The following is a 12,593-nucleotide window of genomic DNA, read 5'->3' as shown; positions in this document are numbered from 1 at the left end:
CAGACTAAGTACTCAATGTTAGCACCAGCTGGGATCAATCAGCATATCTCCACCAACTTCAATGCTGATTGACAACAGCTGACGATCTGAGCCCACAGATCTGAACCCACAGATCGAATACCTGGACATGCTGAAGGCTGAAAAAGCAACTGTGAGAAACAGAGAAGCTTGGGGGAGAGGCAGGGTTCAGTTGTGGCAAAAGAGGTGGAAGCACTGAGCCCCCACTATCAAAGACAGCACATTGCTTCAGTGCCAGAGAGCAGTACAGAAAGCTCTCCTGGGGGGCTGGAGGGCAGGGGAACTGTGATGGTCATAAAATAGGGGGCCTTTCGCAACGAGGGTGCAACCACAGGAAAGCTGTTCAGTGGCCTGTGGGCAGCAAGTTGGTGGATTCAGTCTAGTTCTTAATGAGACAAGCGCCTACGCTAAAAATCCCCAAGCAGCGCAGCTGACCCTTTGCTGGCCAAGTACGAGCAGGAATGAAGACTGAACTCCCCTCACTCCCCCAGAGGCTGCCCTGCAAGGCAGGAGTGAGGCAGAGATGCAGGGGCTGTAGATCGGAGGCTTACAGCGCTGCTGTCTGTGCTATACACATTTAGTAGTTTGATGTTTCGCGCAGACTGGTGTCCTTTATCTGGCACCAATTCTCTCCATGTTTTCCACTTCAAACTGCACAGGAAGGTTAACCCTAGAAGTGCTGGCATTCTCCCAAGTGCCAGCCATCGGCACCTCCAAAGGGTTTACTGGGGGAAGGGCAGGATTTGCTCTGTATAGTGAGGGGTTGCTTTACCCTTGCCAAATCCAGGTCAGCCTGCTTGCGATGCCGCCAGAACATTACAGACGAGCGGGAGTGCAGCCGCGTCACCGGCTCCCCATGCACAAGGAGCTTTATAAACACACTCAGGACAATTACACCATTCACCAGCCACAACAGCAAAGTGGGCATCATCCAGCCAAACCAGCCGCCAGCACCTGGCAGAAAAAGAGAAATACAGAGAAGTCAGCCTGGATAGCACAAGTTCAGCAGGCAACAGGTGACAAATCTGTCCAGCCCTATCAACATACCACTGTGACTTCGTTTCACATGTCCTGAATCTTGGGAAGATTTGATTTTCTTCAACTGACTGTAGTTATTGATTTCTCTCCATCTGAACACTGACTCAGATGCTTGCAACATTAAAAAAAATCTCATTTCACAAAGTTAATTTAAAAAAAACTAAACTTCCTCTTGAGGGGAGGACTGCGCAAGTGGCTCTAGTGAAGCACTGGGCATCCCAGGATGCTTGATGCCTGAAAGGGACACAGTATGATATTAATTAAATGCACAAAGGTAAGCTAGTGCAACAAGAAGGCTGCATAGTCAGGGAACTGCAGACGTCCCTACAGGGTTCCTGGTCCTTGTTAAAAGTGTAATTTAACACATCTGTGTAGGCTGTTAAACACACCATAAACCAAACAGTCTGGGAAGCACAGCCAAGTTAATATTGTGCCAGGAGCCATGATTTCTGCATTGATTTTCACAAATGACTTGATTTGTAAATTATGAAAAATGACTAGAGATATAGAAAGTTCACCCTTATGGAAATAGAAAAAAGTGACCTAGTTCAAAACTCCACGACATCTGTCCAACCAGGGTAGCTTGTGGTGATGGACTACAGATAGGTACTTTCTGGTAGCCCACTGGACTGTTTGATTTTACCACTCCTAGTTTTTTTCTAGTAAGTACTAATCATGCCAAAGCACTCACTAGTCTATTCAGGTTTCTGACCTCCCACTTTGCCAGGGTTCTAGCTCACTGCTACAATACTTGGTAAACAAAGGAGGCTTGATGCTCTCTGAAAGTCTGTTTTCAAATGACAGGTTTCAGAGTGGCAGCCGTGTTAGTCTGTATCTGCAAAAAGAACAGGAGGACTTGTGGCACCTTAGAGACTAACAAATTTATTTGAGCATAAGCTTTCGTGAGCTACAGCTCACTTCATCGGATGCATTCAGTGGAAAATGCATCCAATGAAGTGAGCTGTAGCTCACGAAAGCTCATGCTCAAATAAATCTATTAGTCTCTAAGGTGCCACAAGTCCTCCTGTTCTGTTTTCAAATGGTTACCTGACTCGAAGGCCAGCACATTCCTTCCAGAGCCATGGTGTATAGGGCTGTCTGATTCGGGCATCCCTCGGCCCTCCAGGAGGGATGTCAGAGGGTTGAAGGAGAGGCAGAGGAATGTGAGGGCACAGAGAAGTATTCGAGAGCGATCCACCATGCCAAGAGCCACAGGGGGAGAGTCGGGTTCGTCTTTAACCTTTACAAAGGGCAGGGATGGAGAGAAAGAGCAAGAAGAGAAATAACTTTAAACACACTGTAAAACAGCAAGTGTGTGTGTGTGTGTGCGCGCGTGTGCATGTGGGGGAGAACATGAGTTTCAACATATTTGACTAATGTCACCAAGAACTCTGGGGCAGCCTTTCCTGGCTCAGTAAGAGGGGCCCCCATCATTTCAGTTTCTTTGATTCCTTATTTTAGGCCAGCACTAAGCTTCCATCAAAGCCACATGCAGCCACCTTGCCCTCCTGCAGATCCTGCATAAGACTCATCTTGGTTGTGATGCCTACAAAATCCTTTTATCTGATAATACCTAGGCAGGTGGTGAGTTAATATTGCAACTACTCATGGGCTTATTGCCTGTAGAAGTTAGGCACATAGCTAGTTTGTGTAAATACATGCTGTTACTATTAACCCATCCTCCCTTCCTTCATCTCCTATTTCATCTATGTCATGTGTCTTGTCTTCAAGACTAAAAGCTCTTTGAGGCAGGGTCTTTTACTACATATATATCTGCACAGAGCTTAGCATGATGCAGCCTGGCTTGGTTGGAGCCTGTATGTGCCATTGTAATACAAACAAACAAGAGCGAACATATGGCTCTCCCCCTGAAGTAGAGTCCTTTTAGACGAGAGTCATGTCTTGTCCAGAGAGAGTATCTTGCACCCTTTACAACAATCTGCTTTTCCTCCCACACCATCTCTTGCCCTACAGATCCTCTCCATTCCCTGCAGCCTTATCCTTCAGAGCTCTGTCAGCGCTGCTCCTGAATGACAAGCAGCTGGCACTGTTGAGACTCTCAAGGATCTAAAGTCCTGGCCATGACGTACCCTTGGAGAGGCTAGCTGCCTTGCCCTCCTGTTAACTACCATTACCTTTGCATCATCCAGGAGCGGGCTTCCCGGCTCAGAGTCAATGGAATAGGGGGAGAAGCCCTCCTGAGACCCCGAGTCAGAGGCCGGGGGAGACATCAAGAGAACATTTTGGTTGAAGTCATCCATCTTCAGGTCCACATCGTTGTCCACGAGACTGCTCAGGTCAATGCCCTTCAGCAGCTCTGCAAAGATCAGAGATTCCACTTACTACACACCTCTCGACCACGCCTTGTGCCATGCCCACTCTGCTCAGCTGGCCACAGAGATAAGGGCCAACACTGATCTGATTTCACATGCAATCTTTCATCATTGGTGCAAATGGGCAGGAGGAAGCACATGCTCCTGCTTCCTGGCCCGCTCCTGCCTGACTGACAACTTACTGTTTTTCTGGTTAGCCAGCTTCAGAACCATGTTCTCCTGTCTCAGCTTATGGTTGACCTGCTGTAGGTATTTAATGTAATCAATGGCCTTCCTCAGTACTCCAGATTTGTGCATCTGCATGGAAGCAACACGTACAGAAAGCAGTTTATAAGAGCCCTAAGCAGTGCCACCCTCTTCGCCATGTGATATACAGAGAGAGTCGAAAAATGACCATCCAGTAACACCAACACAGCCACTGAAAATGTCAGCGCTGAGGTCAGGAAAGATTACACTTGGAAAGATGCAGAATGGCTTGCTAACTAGAGCAGGAGTTACTGTGTCTGGGAACCATATGGGTGAACTAACATTTATTGGAAACAAACATTAAAAACAGTTTAAGAACCCCAGAGTAACAGAATTCAAGTCCAGCCTTAACCACAAAAGATACAAGTGCATAGCTAGAAAGTAAAGGGGCTCTTTTTAGGAGGAGCATGCTCTTATGGGTTAACGCTAGGACCATTTCTCACTCTTCCATTGGCTCACTAGGAGATCCTGAGCCAGTCCCATAACTTCTACATGCCTCAGACTTCCTAACCCACCTTCATCTGCAGAGTGAAAATATCTTACCCCTTAGGGGACACTGCTAGGTTTAGCTTGTAAAGCACATGGAGCTGCTCAGACACAAACAGCTATGGAAGCACAGTGTATCACCTGGATTTTCAAAACTCAAGTTTCCCATTTCCCCAGGCAATAGCTGATGACCTCACTAACACCAGAAGCAATGTTAAGAATTGCAGCTCCCTGATCTGCAAGAGTGATGTCAGCAAATAGTGCGAATGAAAGGGCACGACCATGAACTCAGGTCTTGAATGGTGGCAAAGCCTTTCACAGTGCACATTTTGCATTTGAACCAATAGTAGTTCTCACAAACCAAAGCAACAAGGAATCAAATTGCCCAGTTCCATGTAAAAAAATTGTTTTATATTGCTACAAATTTCAGTCCAAAGCTCTTTTGAGACAGTGTATAGGATTCATCTACCCATCAGGGAAACGCAGCCACTTCCAGGAAGCTACTTAATAGCACAGTACATTAAGAAAGGAAGCAAAGAATAACCTATTGAAACTACTGGGGAAAGGTGTAACAATGTAGTTAGCCAGGTTGGAATTTGGCCAGAGAGTTATTTAACACAGCTAACTCTTACAAAGGGCCCAGGGGATCCTTAACCTCCAAGACAGGTTAGGTTATGTGTTTTGTTACCTCAGTTTCCAGCAACATCATGGAACACTGAGCCAGTAGTATTCTTATTCATGGGTTTTCCTTGACAGTCTACTATCCCAATAAAATTAATATTATTAAAACCAACTATTACTAATAGCTTGCACCAGCTAAGGTCTCACCAGCGAAGCAGTCAAGCAGGATTCTTCTTATCTAACATCTGGAGGTGAGGGGGCTGCAGACCACACAAGCTTAATGACAGCAGCTTTCATCTCTTTACCTTGGCATCTGTTCCCATGACCAGGTCCTTCAGCTCAATGATCTTGTCATTTATAGATGACCGGTAGCGCTTCTCAATTATGTTATGGGTCGTCCTCCTCTCTCCTTCTTTGGGCGGTTCCAGCTGCTTGACCCCACCAGGCACCTGTTTGATGGGCATCTTTTCCTGTCCCATCATCATGGGCATCGTGGTCAAAATGGTTCCATTGCTGCCAACCAAGGTCTAAAAAGGCAGCGAACAAACAGCATTACTAGGAACAGCCAAGTTACACACGATATATGTGCCACATTAGAAAAACGAGTCTGAAAAATGAAGTGTGGAACCAGGAAATAAAAGGGTTACAAAGACCAAGGAAATACACCCCCCTCCCCAAGTTGAGGATAAGACACATTAGTAGAGCAATGCCATCGGCCGTGCCAATATTTGTATGGAGAGAAAGTACTTCATTCTCCAGGATTGCTGACCTAAGACTTTTCACCAGTGTTGAGTGACTTTCATTTGAAGATGTGAAAAACAAACCCAGGATCCTGCTGGATCCCAGAATCCTTTGTACTAACCAATGGATCTCCAAAGCTACCTTCATACAATGAGAAATAAAGCTCTTTGAGAATCCCTTTGTGGGAGAAGAGAAAAAACACACAATTCCACCAGCTAACAAGTATGGCCCAAGGCTTCTGTTCCATGAAGCATGCCTGACAGTTCCTGCAATCGCTATTACAGTTAAGTGTCACTGAGGATGCTGTTCACAGAGACATCTGTTTTTGAAATTTACCATGCCATTTGCCTCAACAATATCCAGTAGTAGCAAGTTTCAGAGTGTTCATTAAGGTTTCTTTGAGCTATTTTAAGTTTGCTACCTTGTAATTATGAGTGCTCTCCTGTTCCACTGAGCTTTAAAATGGCAGTAGATTATTTGGTCATGTTCCTCTCCAGCTAATGCAGGAAAAAGGTAAACAGGAGTCTACCCTTGGTCTTTGCTCTCTGGTCAGCAGACACTGCCAAAAATGCACAAACTGCATATGTAGCCTTGGTGGAAGAGAGGCTATTCCTCATCTTGGGCATGACCAGGGTAACACTCCAACTCCCTCCCATTGTCACTCATGGAGAGCACTAACAAACACTTAACAAAAGAGAGAGGCAACAACTTAGAGGAAAGGTTCATACCGGTACCTGCAGTGCCGTTGTCTGAATAGGGGTGGTCAGTGTAGTGAGGGCCGGATTATGAACTGCAGCCATAACTGGATTGCCATCTGCCTTCAAAGTTGTCAAGACAAGAGAATCTGTCTTTATGATCTGAGGCTGGACCAGGACCTAGGGGTTACAGAATATGGGAACACAGCAGGTGAGCATCAGGAAATACATCTCCATCTCCAGTAACCACAAACCTGTCACATAACAGACCTATCCGACTGCATGAAGAGTTGGTAGGTAGCAAAAGCCCGGGGTCTGTAAACCCTATTTCCCTCACCCCACATCACCAGGACTTTCTCCAAACGTCAGAAGTCAACACAAACTCCACAATGAGACAACCTGCACGCAAACCTGGAAGATGGGAAAGGGAGGAACAAGATGGCCACTGGTTTTCAAGTCATGTCAATTTCTATGGGGAAATTAACATGCAAAAGTAAAAGGGTGGGGTAAGTCTCCTCTCTGAGTGGTTGCACCTATAACTGGCTCCCCTGAGAACATACCTGATTTTACTGGGGGGAGCACTCAGTACCTAACAGGGCTAGACAGCCTCTGGCAGCCACCTGGCTTGAACACATCAGTTCTGGTGGTATTACAGACCACCAAGTCAGGAGGATGTGGTGGTGGTGGTGAACAAACAAATATCCAAAACACAAGCCTGATAGTAGTGGAGGTCTTTTCCAACAAATGTCTGAGTAGCTAAAGTAATACAGCAACACACAAAATCTCTAGTAAGTTCCTGGAACGTACTAGAGATAACTTTTTATTTCAGAAAGTGGAGGACATAAGAGGGGCAGCCATTTTAGATTTGATTCTCATCAACAGGGAGGGTTTCATTGTGGAGTTAAAGGTGGAAGGTAATTTGGGTGAAAAGTGATCATGAAATGAGAGATTCATGAGTCTAAGGAAAGGAAGGAATGACCGCAGGAGAACAAGGACAATGGACTTGAAAGAAGCAGATTTTAACAAACTCAGAACTGGTAGGTAAGGTCCCATGGGAAGACAATCTAAAGGAGTTCAAGTGATATGGCAGTTTCTCAAGGAGAGAATGTTAAAGTCACAACTGAAAACTATCCCAATGCAAAGAAAAGATAGGAAGAATAGTGAGAGAGGCCAATACAGCCCACCAGGACCTCTTTAATTACCTGAAAAATCAAAAAGGAATCCTGAAAAAAAAAGATGGAAACATGGACAAATTGCTAGGGAAGAGTACAACAAAGAAAGTACAGGCACATAGAGACAAAATCAGAACAGTCAAGGCACAGAATGAATTCCACTAGCAAGGAACATAAAAGGCAGTAAGAAGAGGTTCTTCAGACACAGTAGGAGCAAGAGACAGACAAAGGAAAATGTAGGTCCTCTTCTTAGCAGGGAAGGAGAGCTAATAAGTGGGGACATCAAGAAAGCTGAGAAGTTTAATGCTTATTTTGCTCCAGTCTTCACTAAAAAGTTAATGGTGACCAGATACTCAACATAATACTGACAACAAGGGGGAAGGAATGCAAGCCAAAATAGGGAAAGAACAGGTTCAAGAATATTTAGATAAGTTAGATGTATTCAAGTCAGCAGGGCCTGATGAAATTCACTCTAAGGTCCTTAAGGAACTAGTTGAATCAATTTCTGAACAGTTGCCAGTCATATGCTCCAAGAATTCTTGGAGCATGAGTGAGATCCCACTGGACTGGAGAAGGGCAAACAGTACCTATCTTTAAAAAGAGGAACTAAGAGGTCTTGGGGAATTATAGACCAGTCAGCCTAACTGATACCTGGCAAGCCCCCAGGAACCCCTGCCCCATCCAACCCCCCACTTTGTCCCCTGACCGCCCCCGGACCCCCCAGCCCCTGCCTCCCCCCCGGCTGCCCCATCCAACCCCCTCTCCTTCCTGACTGCCCCCCCCCCGGGACCCATGCCCCCATTCCCCACCCTCTGACTGCCCCAACCCCTATCCACGCCCCCAGCTCCTGACTATCCTCCGAACTCCCCTGCCCTCTATCCAACCCCCCCCCCCACCTCCTTACCACGCTACCTGGAGCGCCAGCGGCTGGTGGCGCAGCTGCACCAGGATAGGCAGCCGCGCAGCACAGAGCACCGGATCAGGCCGGACTCTGCAGCTACGCTGCCCCAGGAGCTCGCAGCCCCGCTGCCCAGAGCATTACACCACTGGCACAGTGAGCTGAGGCTGCAAGGGAGGGGGAGGGGTGAGCCTCCAGGGCCAGGAGCTCAGGGGCCAGGTAGGATGGTCCCGCAGGGCGGATGTGGCCCATGGGCTGTAGTTTGCCCACCTCTGATCTAAAGGATAATGGGTTATACGTATACCCAGCATGGAATTTGTGAAGAACCATGCCATTTGTCAAGAACATGCCAAACCAACCTGATTTCCTTCTTTGACAGGGTTACTGGACTAAGAGATAGGGGAAAGCTGTAGATATGGAATAGCTTGATTTTAGTAAGGCATTTGACACAGTCCAACGTTACATTCTCATGAGCAAACTAGGCAAAATTACTCTAATGTGGGTGCACAATTGGTTGCAAGACTGTACTCAGAGAGTAGTTATCAACCATTTGGTGTCAAAATAAAGAGGTGTACCTAGTGTGGTCCCACAGGGGTCAGTCCTGAGTCCAATACAACTCAATATTTTCATTAGTGACTTGTTTAATGGTGTAGAAAGTACACTTATAAAAATCTGCAGATGACACCAAGCTGGGAGTGGCTGCAAGCGCTTTTGGCATACAGGATTAGAATTCAAAACAACCTTGACAAATTAGAGAATTGTTTTGAAATCAACAAGATGAAATTCAATAAAGACAAATGCAAATTACTACACTGAGGAAAGAAAAATCAAACGCACAACTTCAGAATAGGGCATAACTAGCTGAGTGATCGTACTTCTGACAAGGATCTGGACAGTATAATGGATGACAAATGGAAGAGGAGTCAACAATGTGGTGCAATTGTGAAAAAGTCTAATAGCATTTGGTAACTGTTCTGCTCTATTTGGCAGTGGTGAGGTCTCAGCTGGAGTACTGCATCCAGCTCTGGGTGCCATACTTTAAGAAAGATGTGGACAAAGTCCAGAGGAGAGCAACAAAAATGATAAAAGTCTTAGAAAACTTGACCTACGAGGAAAGGTTCAAAAACTGGGCATGTTTAGTCTTGAGAAAAGATGACTGAGGAGATCCTGATAACAGCTTTCAAATAGGTTAAGGGCGGTTATAAAGAGGATGGTGGTCAACTGTTCTCCATGTCCTCTGAAAGTAGGACAAGAAGTAATGGGCTTAATCTGCAGCAAGGGAGATTTACATTAGATACCCTTATAGTTAAAAAGTTTTTCTTAGTAATGAAGCTTTGTAATAGGCTTCCAAGGGAGGCTGTGGAATCCCCATCATTGGAGATTTTTAAGAACAGGTTATACAAACACCTGTCTGGGATGGTCTAGGTGTACGTGGTCCTGCAGGGTGCTAGACTCAATGACCTCTCGAGGTCTCTTCTAGGATTCCATTATTCTCACCTATCACCTGAGGATTACGATCAGGTTTTACCTCTATCAAGGTTCCTTCTCCACTCTGAACTCTAGGGTACAGATGTGGGGACCTGCATGAAAACCTCCTAAGCTTACTTTAACCTAAGCTGGTAAAAACTTCCCCAAGGTACAAACTATTTTACCCTTTGCTCTTGGACTTCCACTGCCACCACCAAACATTTATCTGGGTTTATTTATTAGGAAAGCGTTGTTTGGAAACATCTTTCCCCCAAAAATCTTCCCAACCCTTGCAGCCCACTTCCTGGGGAAGGTTTGGTAAAAATCCTCACCAATTTGCATAGGTGACCACAAACCCAAACCCTTGAATCTTAAGAACAATGAAAAAGCATTCAGTTTCTGAAAAGGATTTTAATAGAAGTAAAAAGTAAAAAAGAATCACCTCTGAAAATCAGGATGGTAAATACCTTACAGGGTAATTAAATTCAAAACATAAAGAATCCCCTTAGGCAAAACCTTAAGTTACAAAAAGACACAGACAGGAATATCCATTCTATTCAGCACAGCTTAATTTCTCAGCCATTTAAAGAAATCAATCTAACGCATATCTAGCTAGATTACTTACTAAATTCTAAGACTCCATTCCTGTTCTGTCCCCAGCAAAAGCATCACACAGACAGACACAGACCCTTTGTTTTTCCTCCCTCCTCCCAGTATTTTGAAAGTATCTTGTCTCCTCATTGGTCATTTTGGTCAGGTGCCAGCGAGGTTATCCTAGCTTCTTAACCCTTTACAGGTGAAAGGATTTTTCCTCTGGCCAGGAGGGATTTTAAAGGTGTTTACCCTTCCCTTTATATTTATGACAACCTCATTTGGCTGAAATAACCAGTTAACCCAAACTTCACTCAAATTGAAGCCAACAGTAAAGGGTGGTTACCCTTCATCCTAAATATTCTTCTTTGCTTTTCCATTTTTGCAGCTGTTTCACCATTCCTGATCCTGGGTGGGACAAGAAGTGGCATGATACAGTTTTGCTTAACCTCAGTAATCTCTTTCATACAGAGTGTATACCCTACGGTGAAGCACTTCACATAATAGCAAAGGGAGAAAACAGATCCCTTTACTTTTGTGGGTATATTTTCAAAAGATTTGATAGGAGATGAAGCAGCAGAGAAATACAGGAAGATGTTCCATATAGCAGAAGTCCACAGTGGAAAAGGCTCTAATAGCTGCATCGGTGAAATTTTAACAAGAATAGAAGAAGCAGATGTGTTATTGGCAGCCTAACCAGAAGTAGGAAGAATTAGAAATCTACCATAAAAGACTGCTAGCATGAGATTTCCAGTCTGGTTTGGCTGACCAAAGCAACTTAGACACACAGGATAACATAACTATGCAGCCAGACTTTTAGATGTTTAGTCAAACAGAACCTTGTGAAGTTTGCCCAGTGCTACATCTAATCGTGCTATGTGACAGGACAGATATTCCAAGTGGTATGTTCACAATACGGAGCTCCTTTGTCTGGGTTAAATAAAGCAAGATGGTTTTTTGTTTTTTTTTGAAACAGAAAGATTTGTTAGAATCACTTTCCACACCCAACAACTCAGGATCCCAGAGTAAGCCCAGCACCAATCAAGCAACTAAGCCTCAGCTAGCCCCATGCACCACACCCCATCCTTGGATCAGTCAAGCAACCAAGCCTGCTCCTGCACTATCCTCCTCGATGGATCCTGGGGATCCCTAAAGTTCTGCAAATTGTGCCCTCCACACTGCATTTGCTGAGGGCACTAGACACTCCCTTCTTTGTGTATTCCATATTTTTACTTACTGGAACTTGCTGGACCTGAGGAGCAGCTACTGTCTGGACTGTGGCAGGGGTTAGCGTTTGGATGGTGCCATTGGCAGCCTGCGTGAACACCCTCTGAGCCTGCACAGTCTGCACCTGCTGCTGGATGGTCACTGGCTGAACTTGGGAGGACGTCACCAGGCTCTGAACTTGAGGCTGAAGCACTGAAAAGGAGAAAAAGATGTGAGGGATAGCACAGCAGAGAGGCTCTCAGTCTGCAGGTTGTGACACCCAAGAAGTCTGTAAACGGCTTAGTGGGTAACTCATAGCACCTCCATTACCTTGTGAACTTTCACACAATTCCCTTAATGGCACTGGACCTAGCACAACAGAACCTGGGATGCACTGGGACCAGTTGGGAGCAGCTGAATGGCAAGAGCATGGGAGGAAGAGGTTGGGCACCCTTTTGTCTGCTGAACGCTTTAGTTATAACAGAGTCTCTGGCCCGGCCTTCCCTACAATGCTGCCATTAGTACTCCACGTGACTTATCCTTGCATAAGCTCTTAGCACCTGAAATGAAAACAGAATCCAATGCCTATGCAATAGAGAACTATGATGACTGACCTTAATGAGAGCTCATTATTATTTTTATTTTAGCCCCCCGGGGCAGGAGCTTTTTGTTCTGTGTTTGTCCAGCACCTAGCTCGGGGGGTCCTGGTCCATGATTAGGGCTCCCAGGCACTAAGGTCAGATGTGTTCCAATTAAACCTTCTGGGAAGTGCCCCTACTCACCAAAAGCATTACTCTGAGTACCTGAACTCTCATACCACACGTCTTAGTCCCTTATTTTATTGCCCTGGATACAGTCACAGAGGGAAGACAGCTCAACCTTCTAGTGGCAAAACATACTGCCATACGGGAGAGAATGAGAGTTCAGGTCCTGGGTTTATCCTTTGCTCCCACAGCTAGGAGCAGTACAAAAGTAAACTATGACATAATTCCTAAAGCAGCATCTACAAAGCCCCCTAAGAAGCCAATGCAAAGGACTGTGGGGCCACGTTTGAGGTGAGCAAGTGGAGCTGCGTCACAAG

General features: G+C 45.4%; 1 protein-coding gene across 2 annotated transcripts in view; it reads right to left on the bottom strand.

Annotated features, from left to right (window-relative positions):
• Positions 1–12,593, bottom strand: part of SREBF2 (sterol regulatory element binding transcription factor 2) — a 38,809-nt gene that overhangs the window by 18,777 nt on the left and 7,439 nt on the right. Inside the window, exons 3-9 of one of the 2 annotated variants that reach the window (XM_084644984.1) lie at positions 11,544–11,725; positions 6,212–6,358; positions 5,048–5,269; positions 3,572–3,686; positions 3,192–3,373; positions 2,104–2,296; positions 791–972 (exon numbers count right to left, since the gene is read on the bottom strand). In XM_084644984.1, coding sequence (XP_084501110.1) covers positions 791–972; positions 2,104–2,296; positions 3,192–3,373; positions 3,572–3,686; positions 5,048–5,269; positions 6,212–6,358; positions 11,544–11,725 — 1,223 coding nt within the window. The remainder of the gene's footprint in view (positions 1–790; positions 973–2,103; positions 2,297–3,191; positions 3,374–3,571; positions 3,687–5,047; positions 5,270–6,211; positions 6,359–11,543; positions 11,726–12,593) is intronic. The other variant, XM_084644985.1, reaches the window with a different exon arrangement.

This window comes from Lepidochelys olivacea (genome assembly GCF_965140295.1).
Source record: "Lepidochelys olivacea isolate rLepOli2 genome assembly, chromosome: 1".
Classification (NCBI taxonomy): domain Eukaryota; kingdom Metazoa; phylum Chordata; order Testudines; family Cheloniidae; genus Lepidochelys; species Lepidochelys olivacea.
The sequence above is the reverse complement of the archived record's forward strand: the minus strand, read 5'-3'. Positions and strand labels throughout refer to the sequence as shown.